The following is a 12,528-nucleotide window of genomic DNA, read 5'->3' as shown; positions in this document are numbered from 1 at the left end:
CGGCCGCCGGCCCTGCGCGCCCCGGCCCGTCTGCGGCGCCGCGGCCAGCTGGCGCCAGCGCTCATATAGGATGCGCGGGGATGGGACCGAGCCGGCCAGAGCCGCGGCTTTGCCATCTGAGTAACACCCTCCATCCAGCCTGCTCTCCTCCTCCCGCGCTCCCGCTGCCTTTCCCCCCCTCTCCCTCCTCGCCTTTTTTTTTTTTTCTTGTTGGTTTTGGTTGTTGGTTGGTTTGGTTTTTTTTTTCTTTTCCCCCTCCTTTCTCCCCCTCTTTGCGGCACTCGCATCCTCCAAGCAGGCATCCATCACCACCCACCCCGCGGAGGCACCCTGCCTCCCGCGCCGGGTAAGTGTGGGGCGCGGGGGGGGGCCGCCGCGCCGCTGCCAGGGCGCACTCGCTGCTTTCGCTAGACACCCTTCTCCCTCCTCTTTTCCTTCTCTTCCCCCCCCCTTTCTCCCCCTCCTTTTCCTTTTGTGTCAGTCGGAGTTCTTGCTAAAACTACGCTATATTAGATCTGCCGTTCTTCCTTTTTTACTCCAGTTTTGAAGCCAGCTGGAAAAACTCCTGTTGACGTTTGTAGCGAGAGCCGGGGGGGGGGGGGAAGGAAGCTTTTTGTCTTTTTTTTTTTGTAAAGAGTTTGAAATGGGATCTCTGTTTATTTTGTGGGGCAATGAGCAGGGAGGGCGCAAGGCGAGGACTTTGGGGGAGAGGATCTTTTTGGAGGGGGGGAGGGGCTCTGCTTCCCCCTCCCCATCCATCTACCGCTGGGAAAACAAGCCGGTCGGGAGCCGGCCCGGCGGGCAGCGCACCCCGGGGCTGCCGAGCCGCTAACCTGCCCGTCTCTCCCTACAGGTGCTGCCCCGGCCCTTCCCCGGACCTGCCTCTGCCACCCGCCTGTTGATAGAGGGACACGCTGACTTCGGGGGTCCTCCCCCACCCTTCCGAGGGCGCACTCCAATCACCCGGCGGTTTTCTTTCTAAGAAAAGCCACCCCATCTCCTAAAACCCACCGGCAGCGCCAAAAGCCACCCCCCGAGCAGCAGCAGCGGGCCCCCCCCCCCCCCACCGAGCGCCGCTTGCTCCTGGCCCGGGGGTGGGTGGGAGGGGAGGCCCGAGGCCATGGAGGTGGCCACGGACCAGCCTCGCTGGATGGCCCACCACGCCGTGCTCAACGGGCAGCACCCCGAGAGCCACCATCCCGGACTGGCTCACAACTACATGGAACCAGCGCAGCTCCTACCTCCGGATGAAGTCGACGTCTTCTTCAACCACCTGGACTCCCAGGGCAACCCCTACTACGCCAATTCCGCCCATGCCCGGGCCAGGGTCTCCTACAGCCAGGCACACGGTAAATGGGCACCCGCTGCTCTCCTTTGCACCCCCCGGCCCCTTCCCCGCCCGCCTCCGCCTGCGCTCCCCGGGCCCCTCCGTGCGGGCCGGCGGGTGTCCTACGTGGAGGCGAGGAGCTTCACTCGGGGGCCGCCTCGGTGTGTAGGAGCCGGGGGGAAAGGAGATCTAAGAAAACAGGATAGAAAGGGAAGCAGGGGTGGATTTTAACCCTAGAGATAACCAAGGACCGGCGGAGGGGAGGGAAAGAAAAGGGGGGGAGGTGAGAGAGGAAGGGGAAATAGTGTGCGCACAGGCTAAAACTTCGCAGACACGGCTACTTCCCGGATGCGAAATACAAACCGATTCAAATCGGCGATGGATTTTATTTGGGGGTGTTTTTAGGAGCCGGAGAGAGCGCGCTGCAGCAGCTCGGGACACAGAGCAGAAAGGGGTTTGCTGCCTCCTCGCAGGGGTGGGGCGGGAGGAAAGGGGGTGCCTCTACTCCTGCCCCGGCTGCCTGGGGTCCCCCTCCTGCTGCCCATCGCTCTTTCTCGCTGGGCTGGCTGGTTTACTTCCCTCGGAGGGGACAGGGCGAAGGGGCCGGCGCGCCAGTCTGGCTGCTCTTCTCCGGGTTGTGAAACCTCTCCCCATGCCCGGCTCCCCTCCGGCTGCCTGCGGGCTGGGGAGCTGCCGGCCCCGGGAGCTGGGGGACCTCCCAGAGCCGCTCCGGGCTGAGCCGCTCCGGGCTGAGCTGCCCCGTGCTGATCCCAACCGCTCTTGTGTTCCTACAGCCCGCCTGACCGGGAGTCAAATGTGCCGGCCTCATCTTATCCACAGCCCCGGGATCCCTTGGCTGGACAGCAGCAAGGCGGCACTGTCTGCCCATCACCACAACCCCTGGACCGTCAACCCCTTCACCAAGACACCCCTGCACCCCTCGGCGGCCGGAGCGCCCGGGGCCATCTCGGTGTACCCAGGCAGCAGCACGTCCAGCACCGCCTCGGTGTCTTCGCTCACCCCGGCCTCGCACTCCGGCTCCCACCTCTTCGGCTTCCCCCCAACCCCTCCCAAGGAAGTGTCCCCGGACCCCAACTCCACCAGCGCCGCCTCCCCTTCGTCCTCCGCCGGGGCCCGGCAGGAGGACAAAGACAGCATCAAGTACCAAGTGTCGCTGTCGGAGGGGATGAAGATGGAGAGCGCCAGCCCGCTCAGGAGCAGCCTCACCAGCATGGGGGCCCAGCCCTCCACCCACCACCCCATCCCCACCTACCCTTCCTACGTGCCGGCCGCCCACGACTACAGCAGCAGCCTCTTCCACCCTGGCAGCTTCCTGGGGGGCCCCGCGTCCAGCTTCACCCCCAAGCCGCGAAGCAAGGCCAGATCCTGTTCGGGTAAGTGTTGCAGCCCATGGCCTGCCCCGTCACGCACCAGCTGTACCCCCTGCGGTGGAAGGGCCGAGGTGACAGCCGTGCTGCCCGGGGGGGTGGTGGGGGGAGCGTGTGTGTGTCGTGGGGGGGTGGCTTCGCTGGCTGTTGGGTGAGGTTGCAGGCTGCTGCGAGGCTGGGTGCTTGTGTCGGCTCTCTTGGGGACAGAGGGGCAGGTGGCTGCCTGGTCCCGCTTTTCTGGGTTTTTAATCTAGGAGATGGAGCTTGTACCAGGCTTCTGTGGGTGGCAATGCATCCGTAGCGGCCGCTGAGCCACCGGCCCTGGGGCGCTCAGATGGCGCCGAGGGACATGGGGACCGGTGCAGTGTGAGCTGGCAGATCGAGTTGTACAAAGAGGGATTTGTAGGAGAAAAAACCGTTTCCCTCGGAGAAAAGCTGGCCTCAGCCACCCAAGGGGCTCAGGCCCGACCCTGCTCCCCCAAGCCAGCCAAACCCCCACGGATTACACGTGGGGACTTCCTAGTGATAGGTATTTCTCCCTCAATAATTTCTACGTCTCTTCATTAATACGAACCAAGGCCCCAGTGCAGGATGAAAGCGAAACTTACCCGGCCAGTCTGCTTCAAGTCGCAGAGGGCCTTATTTCCTTCGCGTTTTACAGGAGCAAAAGTTCAAATATAGTTTACATACCAGTGCGAAAGACTAAGGTGTCCAGTCATCGCTAACTTACTCCAGCCTAACTTTTAACTAGAAAATACTCCCTCCCCCCCCCACTCCGAACCAGACATATCTCTGCTTCCAAACGACAGACTGCAGACCTTTCCCGTGTTCACAACCCCTCCTTGCATTTCTTCCCGAAAGAGCAGTCCTAAATCAGCAAATTAGGTGATGGGTGAAGTTTTGATCCCACTTTGAAATGACATTAGTTGTACAACTAGACAGACAAATTAAGACAATTTGTGTAATTCTAACTAACCTTCCTGGCTTAACATCCTCAGCAATGGAAGGAGATGAATTACAGTATATTGGGACTGAATTTAGATAGCCCTTTAAAAATAAATGGCTATATATGCATGCGGTGTGTATTCTTATATATCATTGCACATATATGCTTATGAATACACTACATGTATTTATTTTTAAAGCAGACAATAATTTAGAAATGTGATCTCTTAAGAGTTTTGCAACAAAAATATCAGCTACTTTTCAAGCTCATCGGCTCTTTTTCAAATGGCTCCTCTGAAGGGAAAAAAACACTCCCTCTCCCGTTATTTAAATTTAGTTGCTACTATGTATATGTATTTTTTAGTAGTGCAAAGAGTAGAAAGTAAAGGCAATTAGCAGCTCGAGCCCCCCGAGTTTGGGGAAACAGATTCAAGACCCAGGTATCTGAAGATAAAGGGATCTTGAGCAGCTTTTTATTTTTGTCCTGTAGTTGCCGATGATTTTATTAGATGGGGGAAGTAAGGAGCTTTTTTGTTTTGTTTTACGGTTGGGTGTTGGGTTTTTTTTTTTCTGTAAGGGAGCCCCCTGTGCAAGGAACTGGGGAAAGTTCGTGACCACTCAGTGTTTTTGTAGGAAAACTAAGACTCACGACACGACGACTCCTGCAGCTTCCTGCCCTAGGAGGGACAAAAGCTACAAATGCAGCGCCGCAGAGCTCCCCTCATTTTTCACTCTAGACTGTGTTGTTTAAAAGCCACCCACTCCCTAGATTAAAGGAGACACAAGCCCCGCTGAACTCAACATGGCCTGCTTCAGTTATTAGCAAAAAGAATTTCCTCTCCAGTTAAATACTGTAGGATTTGCATAAACTATATTAAGAGAGATTTCTATATTAAGCAGACCTGCCCTCGAACCATCAGAGGCAAATGAACTTTTAGCAGAGAGCTTTCTGAGGCAGAAACAGATATCTAGGAGTTACATGCTGGGTTTTAACAGAGACATTCTACAATGCCGTGTTTCCCACGTTGTGCTACTAAACTAATAATGAAGCAGTAATAAGGTAAACTGCTCCCTACTAAATCCAAACTGTATTACTGAAAAATCACAGAAACAGAAAAGAACTCAAAGCCTGTTTTTAACAGTAATTTCCAGAGTGCTTGCTGAAACTGAACTTTCTCTAAGATCAGCATTAGCAGCGTTTTTTCTGCCTTTAGAACAAAAATCATAACTGAGCCTTTGGCATTCTGTATCTATTCCCAGACTGCTCAGCTTTACTTTCTCATCCCGTGGCATTTGCAACAAAAAGGAAAGCAGAGAACGGGAGGTCTTTTTGCTTAGATTTAATTCTAGAAAACCTCTTCCTTTGACTCTCTCTTTTACATGTTGTGTGTTTGCAGGTGTGTGTGTTTCTGTACGCGTGTATGTGTGTATTTGTGTCAGGAGAACACAGGATCTAACCATCCGAGTGCAATAGATACGAGAGGGGAGCGGTGCCCAGCGCAGATTAAGGGAGTTCTCGTTACTGAAACGATAACTTCCATCTGACACAATAAGAGTGTCACTCTTTCTCACCTTGCAGAGAGAGCTGCCTATTTCTGATCATGACATAAAATACTCGCTGGAGTCTGGGCGTTCTCGAAACACAGCTCCTTGCTGCATGTGCTGTAGATGTCACTGCTGTCTGATTGTGCTTGAATTAACACACTGTTTTGACTTCTGGAAAATGCCTAAAGGACAATGCAAAAAGCTTTTGTGAATTTGTTTTTAAAGAAAGAAATCCGGTTTCTTCGTGTTTCCATTTAGAAGGCAGAGAGTGTGTGAACTGTGGAGCAACTGCTACCCCTCTCTGGAGAAGAGACGGCACCGGGCATTACCTGTGTAACGCCTGCGGGCTCTACCACAAAATGAATGGTCAAAACCGACCTCTCATTAAACCTAAGCGAAGGCTGGTAGGTGTCTGTTTCTCCTGGGTTTGGGGATAAATTAGGTGCAGGGACCACACGCAGGCACCAGTCAAACGTGTCTCATCTCTGCTCAGCCCCTGCCCAGAGCCGAGCTGTACTGTACATGGGGGTCAGTCACGTCGAGGTCACTGCCGTGCCTCGGGGCAGATCTCCCCCCCTCCACCCCCAACCCCGGCATCCCGGCACAGACCACTGCGCCGCCGCGGCCGCCTCACGCGCCTCTGTCCCGAGCCCCCCTGCCGCTCACAATAGATGCGGGATATCGTGTATCCGTCTCCCCGTTCATCCTCGGTTGACAGCTTTTAATTTAATTCCTCCTTTATTTGGCCTCTTGGGACGTGTTGGGCGCATACTGGGATCGAAAGGGTTATGAGCGTGAATGTCCTCCACCGTGTACTAAAAAAAAGTTTCAGCTCCAAAAAGCAAAACAAATCAGATGAGTCAAAGCTACTGCTCCCTACTCAATAATTATTTGTATAAAAGCCATGAAGTAATTTTCACTCTTATATTCTCTGGCAATATTAATATTGGTTCCCTCCCCAGACAATCCCCTACTGTTTAAAAAAAAAAAAAATCCTATTATTTTTCCATGGAGTCACCTATACTTTGTATTTTCATTTGAGTGATTTAAAAAAAATGTCCTTTCTAAGCTCCTGGTAGTAGTTTCCTATCCGGATATCTGTACGTTAAAGATAAGGAAACTTTGTGTATCTGTTTCCTGACTCTAAAAGCTTTAGAGAGTTTCTATAGGCAAGCCTTGCCAGTCATGCTTGCTGTTTTGAAATTTCTAATACACTCTACTCCACAAATAATGCGTAAAATGCTAAGAATAATAAATATATTTTTTGAAGCTTTGTGATTTATGGTGCCTAAGTCTCTTAGCTATTCGTGGGCACGTTTCAATGAGGTTTGGAGAGCAGAAAATTGGCATTACTGCTCTAACACTGGGATGGGATACAGAAGATTTCTGTCGTGAGTCAGAATTTCAACTATGCAAGCTTCTTAATGACTTGCCTTCTAAAGTGACTGACATATAGAAAAATGTTAAGACAACAGTGTAACATTATCGTCTCTCAGGCTCAAGTGCTTTCCAGTCTGAATGGGACAGGCCATGGAGTTAAGCAGCATAGTTGAGTATCAGTAAGCCATCTCAGATATGCAAACATAGATCTCCACCTTCCAGTGTGTTGGGAGACTGTTATACTTAGCTCACTGCGAGGGGTTTTGGGGGGCACTAGAGAGGTTTTCTTTTAGTGTAGTTGTTTTAATGTTTTGTTTTGTTTTAATTGATTTACAGCTTTGTTTATTGCCCCTTTTTCCACTGTAGTTTGCTTGTTTGCGGGGGAGAGGAGATGGCCATCTTTGGGAATTTGTTCATCTGACATGCAATAGCAAAGTGATCATATTAATAATGTCAGTGTTTGGACGTCTGGCATTAATTGTGTTTGGGTTGCATGAGTGTACTTGCAGTAGGGGGTACCCCCTTTTTCTGCCTTTGGCCTGTTCTCACAGGCGAGTAAGGGACTTAAATATATGAGTCTCCAAGGGCCTGATTCTTGCCTTAAGCTGCTGAGCCGTCCATCATCTTTGGGAAAGTTACAGAGGACCATGGTGTAAATCAGGAGCAAGTGAGAACAGAACCCGGTGCTCCTCTTGCGAGGCGGGTTGGTCTGTGCTTCGAGCGGCGCCAGCTCCCCAGCAGAGCCGGCAGGCAGGGAAGCGCACAAAGTTCTTGTCTGGGAAACCCACCGCTCCGGGACTCTGCTCTCTGCTCACGGAGATGCCCCGCACATTAACGTGAGCTTCGCTGCTGCTTCACCCTATGGCTCTCGGTGGCTAATAGCAAAAATATCCAGGGACCAAGGCCCCGGGGAAATTACCACGACTGATATGCATTAGAAAGTAAACTCTGCTAATTTAAGAAAAGAAAATACTGAGTCCTCAGCATTAATCCAATTGCACAAAATGGACAGTATTTTGACCACTTCCAGAGGCAGGGCTGAAGCTTTCTAAGGCAAAATTATTTCCCCAAATATGGGGTGCAATTAGTCCGTCCATAACACTTTATACGATACCATGCTTGCACAAAGAATGTATTATTGTGGGGTCTGCTAGACAAGGGTCCATCCAGAAATTACTGGCTGCCTGCTGTTCTACTTTTCCTGTTCTTGTTTTGGGAGGTGGGTGAATGTTTGGGCATTTTTCTTTCCCCCCACCTTGGTTTCAGCAGAACAATAGTTTTAGGAAAGGGTGGTGGATTTTTTGTTGGGTTGTTGTTTTTTTTTGGTTTTTTTTGGTTTTGTTTTTTTTTTAAGACAGTTGTTTGAGGGCTTGTCAGCCAAGGAACTGAGTAGGGACAGAGGCAGCAGACACAGACGGGTCAGCGGAATCATTGCTGCAAGGCATGAAATTTGGTTTGCTAAATATTTAAAGAAAGTTGGAGCCGGTTTTGTTTTCTCCCTTTCACTTGTAAATGGAAACTGATTTTTCAGTGATGGCTCTGATAAATACTGCACCCAGTTAAGTAATGCAGTTGGTTTTCTTTTGTGTCCATCTTTAAAGGGCCAGAGTAGGGGTAAAAATCACATTCTTGAAGATCATTCCCTCTTTTCAAACCCAGTCCCAACATTGGCACAAACTAAATCAGTCACTTAAAAAAAAAGAAGGCAAATGCATTTTCATGATGCATTCTAGAATCCTGCAAAGGAAAAACCTGAACAAATCGGATGATGTTTCCCCCTCTAAAATTTTTGTTTGTGGAGTTAGAGATGCATTGTTTCTCTCCTTACTTCCCCTGCACACGCAGTGCCATGGGGCTTGAAGCTGCAGTCCGCATAGGAGAATACTTGAATTCAAACAAAAACCTAACGGCCGCAAAATGTAAAACTGACAGGAGCTTCCCTTCAGCCCTGATGCTCTGTGAAAATTGTAGTAATTCATTCTACCCAACCTAAATACTGAGTCCAACTTGACCTTTCTCATGATCTCCCTCCTCCTGCCGATACATTTTTAATTTTCTTTTTCTTTTGGTTAGTCAGCGGCTAGGAGAGCAGGGACTTGTTGTGCCAACTGTCAGACAACCACCACGACCTTATGGCGACGTAATGCAAACGGGGACCCAGTTTGTAATGCCTGCGGACTCTACTACAAATTGCACAACGTGAGTATTTACTCATCTCATGTGTCGCTGCTTGCCTAGCTGGGATTGATGTCTTAACTGCATGGTGTACACTAGGCTTTTATTGGTTTCAGGGTTTTGGTTGTTGTTTTATTCCTTCCCCCGTCTCTAAGGTTCCCCTGGGAAGTGACAGCCGTTCTTTGTCAGCATAGTGATGCTAAGTTCAGTGACATTACAATGTATTAGCTTGGCTTCTAACGCTTGGGCAAATCAGGCAAAATAGAGCTACCACAGTTGGTTTTATCTAAGTGTGTTTTGCGTGCTGTTTCCCTCCAGAAACACAGAGGCCATTTGGAACGGTCTCTGTGCAAGAATTAATCCTGATCAGGCATCTTCATTTTGATTTTTTTTTTAAAATAATTATATCTAAGGCTTTGTTTTATTATATTAATTTTTTTTAAGAAATTAATCCTAAGCAGGAATCACTTGACACATTGGAACGTTATTTAAACTGTAAGTAACAGAGGTTACTGGTACAAGATTGCTCATGTCTTAGGACTGAATTTGGGTCAATGTGTGCCTCCTAGTTTGATCTCTTCTATTAGGAAATGAATGAGGACTGAGGGTAAGCCTACGGGAAAGAGAGTCATCAGCTGCCAAATTCAGTTCAATTTGTTTTTCATGTCTATGGTTTTTTTGTGTGTGTGGTTTTATTAAACAAATCAATATAAACAAATTCTGCAGAGAGAAACACCATTTTTTTTGGCTAGAAAAAGGTCTCCATCCAGGAAAAACACATGGGGGCTGTCCAAATATTTTCATTTTTGCACAATAAGGTCATTTTGTCTGCATGAGCCTGATTTTCTCATTTCTTGCAGGTGAACAGGCCTCTGACCATGAAAAAGGAAGGAATTCAGACCAGGAATAGGAAAATGTCCAACAAATCAAAGAAAAGCAAGAAAGGCTCTGAGTGTTTTGAGGAACTGTCCAAGTGCATGCAGGAGAAATCGTCTCCCTTCAGCGCTGCTGCCCTTGCTAGCCACATGGCACCCATGGGGCATTTGCCACCTTTCAGCCACTCTGGACACATCCTACCAACACCTACCCCCATCCACCCATCTTCCAGCATCTCATTTGGACATCCACACCCATCCAGCATGGTTACAGCCATGGGATAAAACCTGATGACCAAGAGACCCACCCAGAGATTAAGAACATGGGGCTTTGCCTAAGATGACACAAAGTAAGAAAACGTTCTGCCAAGAGGAGAATGTAGGGATGGCAAAAGGGGATCTTTGCTCCCATGTGGTTTAACTCTTAATGCTGGACTAAAACCTTGCAAATGATGGGTCTTCTGCAGAAACGTGTAGTGGTGCCTGTAATGCACTTTGCCCCCTCAGGTATAAGGAAAAAGAACTCACCTGTTCGATACTTAATGGTCCAGCAGGAAGCAAAAGGTGGCAGAAGCTGAAGGAAAAGGCTTGGAACTGGCTTTCCTTTCTCTCTTTGTTATTACTGTGAATATTGTAAAGAGATATAAGCAGCCTCCCGGGATGGAATCGGCTCACTGGAAGCCAGACATGCTGGATTTCTATCGCAGACTTTGTTTGGGATGGGGAAAAAGGAGAAGAAGAAAAAAAAAAAGGACACATTTATAAAAATGTAATTTTTAAAATGAAAACAGACACAAAGTCATATTTATTTTGCTCTTGTTTTCCACAAAAAGCCTCAACCCCTCTGACTGCATGTTTTTGTGCTGTTGTTTGCAATGGCTACCCTGTAAGAAAACCTGCCTTCAAAACAAGGGGGAGAGGGGGGAACATATTCAGCAACCCCCTTGGATTAGCTCCATCTATCTTTCATACCAAAATATCTACTGGGAAGGGGGAAAAGATTAGGGGGGGAACAAAGCAAAAATTTAGCCGCAATATGGGGTTTTAATGTGCCCAAGATGGTGATTATTTTGACACAATTTCTTCATTCTTTTCCCTAACATGAAAGATTTATTTAAAAAACAGCCCCCCTCCCAACTACCCTATTATTCCTCAAAACGGACAGTTAGATCAGACAAACTGTTGGGAAAAAACTCTCGGGAAGGCAATCCTGCACTAGCAAGGGGCGAGATACAGGCATTTACCAAACTGTGTCGCAGCTAACTTCTAGCACAGCAAACACCATCACAGGGCATAAAAACATCCAACTCACAGACTTTAGAGGTTGAAGCATTTTGTTCTGTTGTGTTGGCAGCTGTCGCTTAAAAATGCAGATTAGCTGCTTGGGTAAACTTACGGCAGTGTGGCCACCATGTCCACACGCAGCCAGCCAGCGTGTGTGCTGTCTCAGGCATCCAGGCCCCGGTGGACTTCACAGGGAGGAAGGGCAGAAATGAGGTTGAGATCACTGGAGAGGGGAAAGAGAGAGACAATCAGTTTGAGCTTCACACATCCGTCAAATCCCAGACACAGCGACAGCTGATGAGACGAGGGAAAGCATCGTTCTAAGGGGAACGTCCGTTTTCCGTAGCGTATTTTATATGAAAAAAAAAACAAAAAAAAAGAAAAAATTTAAATCTCCCATTATTAAACCATATTGTACGTAAAGACCGAAAACAAAGCTATTGCCAATGTGAAGTGTATTCTATTGATTGTTATGATCTGATGCCTCTCGTGAACACAAGCTCCAGTATAACATACAATGTACATATTTAGCTATACTTCTGATGAAAATGCCCCAATGAACAGAGGGGTTTGATAATGTAAACCACGTAAGCTTAACTCTGTGACAAGCTTTTTTTTTTTTTTTTTTAAATTTTTAACTTTTTTGTTGTTGGGGTTTTTCTTTTTTTTTTTTTGTTTTGGATCAAGCCAATTGTATCTTTACTGCAAAAGTCCTGCTTTAAAGAAGAAAACACGAAACAAATAAAAATGGATGTATGTTAATTTTTTTCCTAAACATGTAATTCAAATATTTGATAATGATTTAAGAACCAAGCAGCCATGAAAATCCTGCTTTCCTCCTTTTTCTGGTCTGCGTAGGCATATAGGTGCACTTTGTAAAGAAGTGGAAATAAACGGGAAACTAAATTGGTTGGGAGAAATCACAAGAATTTTTAATCTACTGAGGTAAAAAATTGGGTCCTTTTCACTTTTTACCTTTTACAATGGTACAGTTCTACATTATTTGTACCCAACTCAAATTTCTGTAGGATTTGGGCAGGGGGGCGGGAAAGGGATGTGGGTGGAAGACAGGGATTACTGATACAGTTGACAAAGTGCAATATATTGTCAGTCACTGCAGCATAGACAACGGCAGTCAAGATTTAAATTATTTTGTACTTGTATCAGCATAAAAAAATCCTTCAGTATTTTCTGTTTTTATTTTAATTTTTATTTTGCTTATTTTTGGATTAGTGAACTAAGTTATTGTTAATTATGTACAACATGTTTATATATTGTCTGTAAAAAGTGTATGCTTTCCTCATATTCCTTCAAGGTGAATATTGCTAAGAATAATAAAATACCTTTTTTGTGAAAGTACCTGTACCCAGCTTCATGTCATAAAGGCTGCTTTTAATAGGGAGAGAGGAAAAATTATCGTCGCCATTGTTGCCAGTAGAATTATTAGCTTAAACTTTATGCAGAGCCGTCTATTGATATTTCAAAAACCTACCAGGGCAGGACAAAAAAAGTGGTTGGTGAATGATTTAGTATAAAAAGCACAAGTACAAAAGCTCATTCTCCGGTGTTGTTTTGGGGTGACGAGGTCACGCAGTTAAGTGCGCTAAAG

General features: G+C 47.6%; 1 protein-coding gene and 1 long non-coding RNA gene across 3 annotated transcripts in view; one reads left to right on the top strand and one right to left on the bottom strand.

Moving 5' to 3' along the window:
* Positions 1-1,318, bottom strand: part of LOC104834542 — a 10,726-nt gene extending 9,408 nt beyond the window's left edge. Inside the window, exon 1 of the long non-coding RNA XR_774637.1 lies at positions 1,242-1,318. This is a non-coding gene — a long non-coding RNA (uncharacterized LOC104834542). The remainder of the gene's footprint in view (positions 1-1,241) is intronic.
* Positions 1,066-12,275, top strand: GATA2 (GATA binding protein 2). 2 transcript variants are annotated; one of them, XM_010571959.1, is made up of 5 exons: positions 1,066-1,349; positions 2,122-2,721; positions 5,464-5,609; positions 8,659-8,784; positions 9,621-12,275. In XM_010571959.1, the coding sequence occupies exons 1-5, from the start codon at positions 1,121-1,123 to the stop codon at positions 9,918-9,920; spliced, it is 1,401 nt and encodes a 466-aa protein (XP_010570261.1). In that variant the 5' UTR covers positions 1,066-1,120; the 3' UTR covers positions 9,921-12,275. The 2 variants fall into 2 exon arrangements, with proteins under 2 accessions (XP_010570261.1, XP_010570269.1); XM_010571967.1 differs by having other exon boundaries at positions 9,629-10,354.
* Positions 12,276-12,528: the final 253 nt, after the last annotated feature.

This window comes from Haliaeetus leucocephalus, unplaced genomic scaffold (genome assembly GCF_000737465.1).
Source record: "Haliaeetus leucocephalus isolate CR32 unplaced genomic scaffold, Haliaeetus_leucocephalus-4.0 Scaffold2, whole genome shotgun sequence".
Lineage (NCBI taxonomy): Eukaryota > Metazoa > Chordata > Aves > Accipitriformes > Accipitridae > Haliaeetus > Haliaeetus leucocephalus.
This window is presented reverse-complemented; position numbering and strand designations above follow the sequence as displayed.

Excerpts from the sequence above, each read along its gene's own strand:
- GATA2 (XM_010571959.1), top strand. The coding sequence starts at position 1,121 with ATGGAGGTGGCCACGGACCAGCCTCGCTGGATGGCCCACCACGCCGTG. Across the intron at positions 5,610-8,658 it reads TTAAACCTAAGCGAAGGCTG|TCAGCGGCTAGGAGAGCAGG; the intron begins GTAGGTGTCTGT and ends TCTTTTGGTTAG. Across the intron at positions 8,785-9,620 it reads TCTACTACAAATTGCACAAC|GTGAACAGGCCTCTGACCAT; the intron begins GTGAGTATTTAC and ends CATTTCTTGCAG.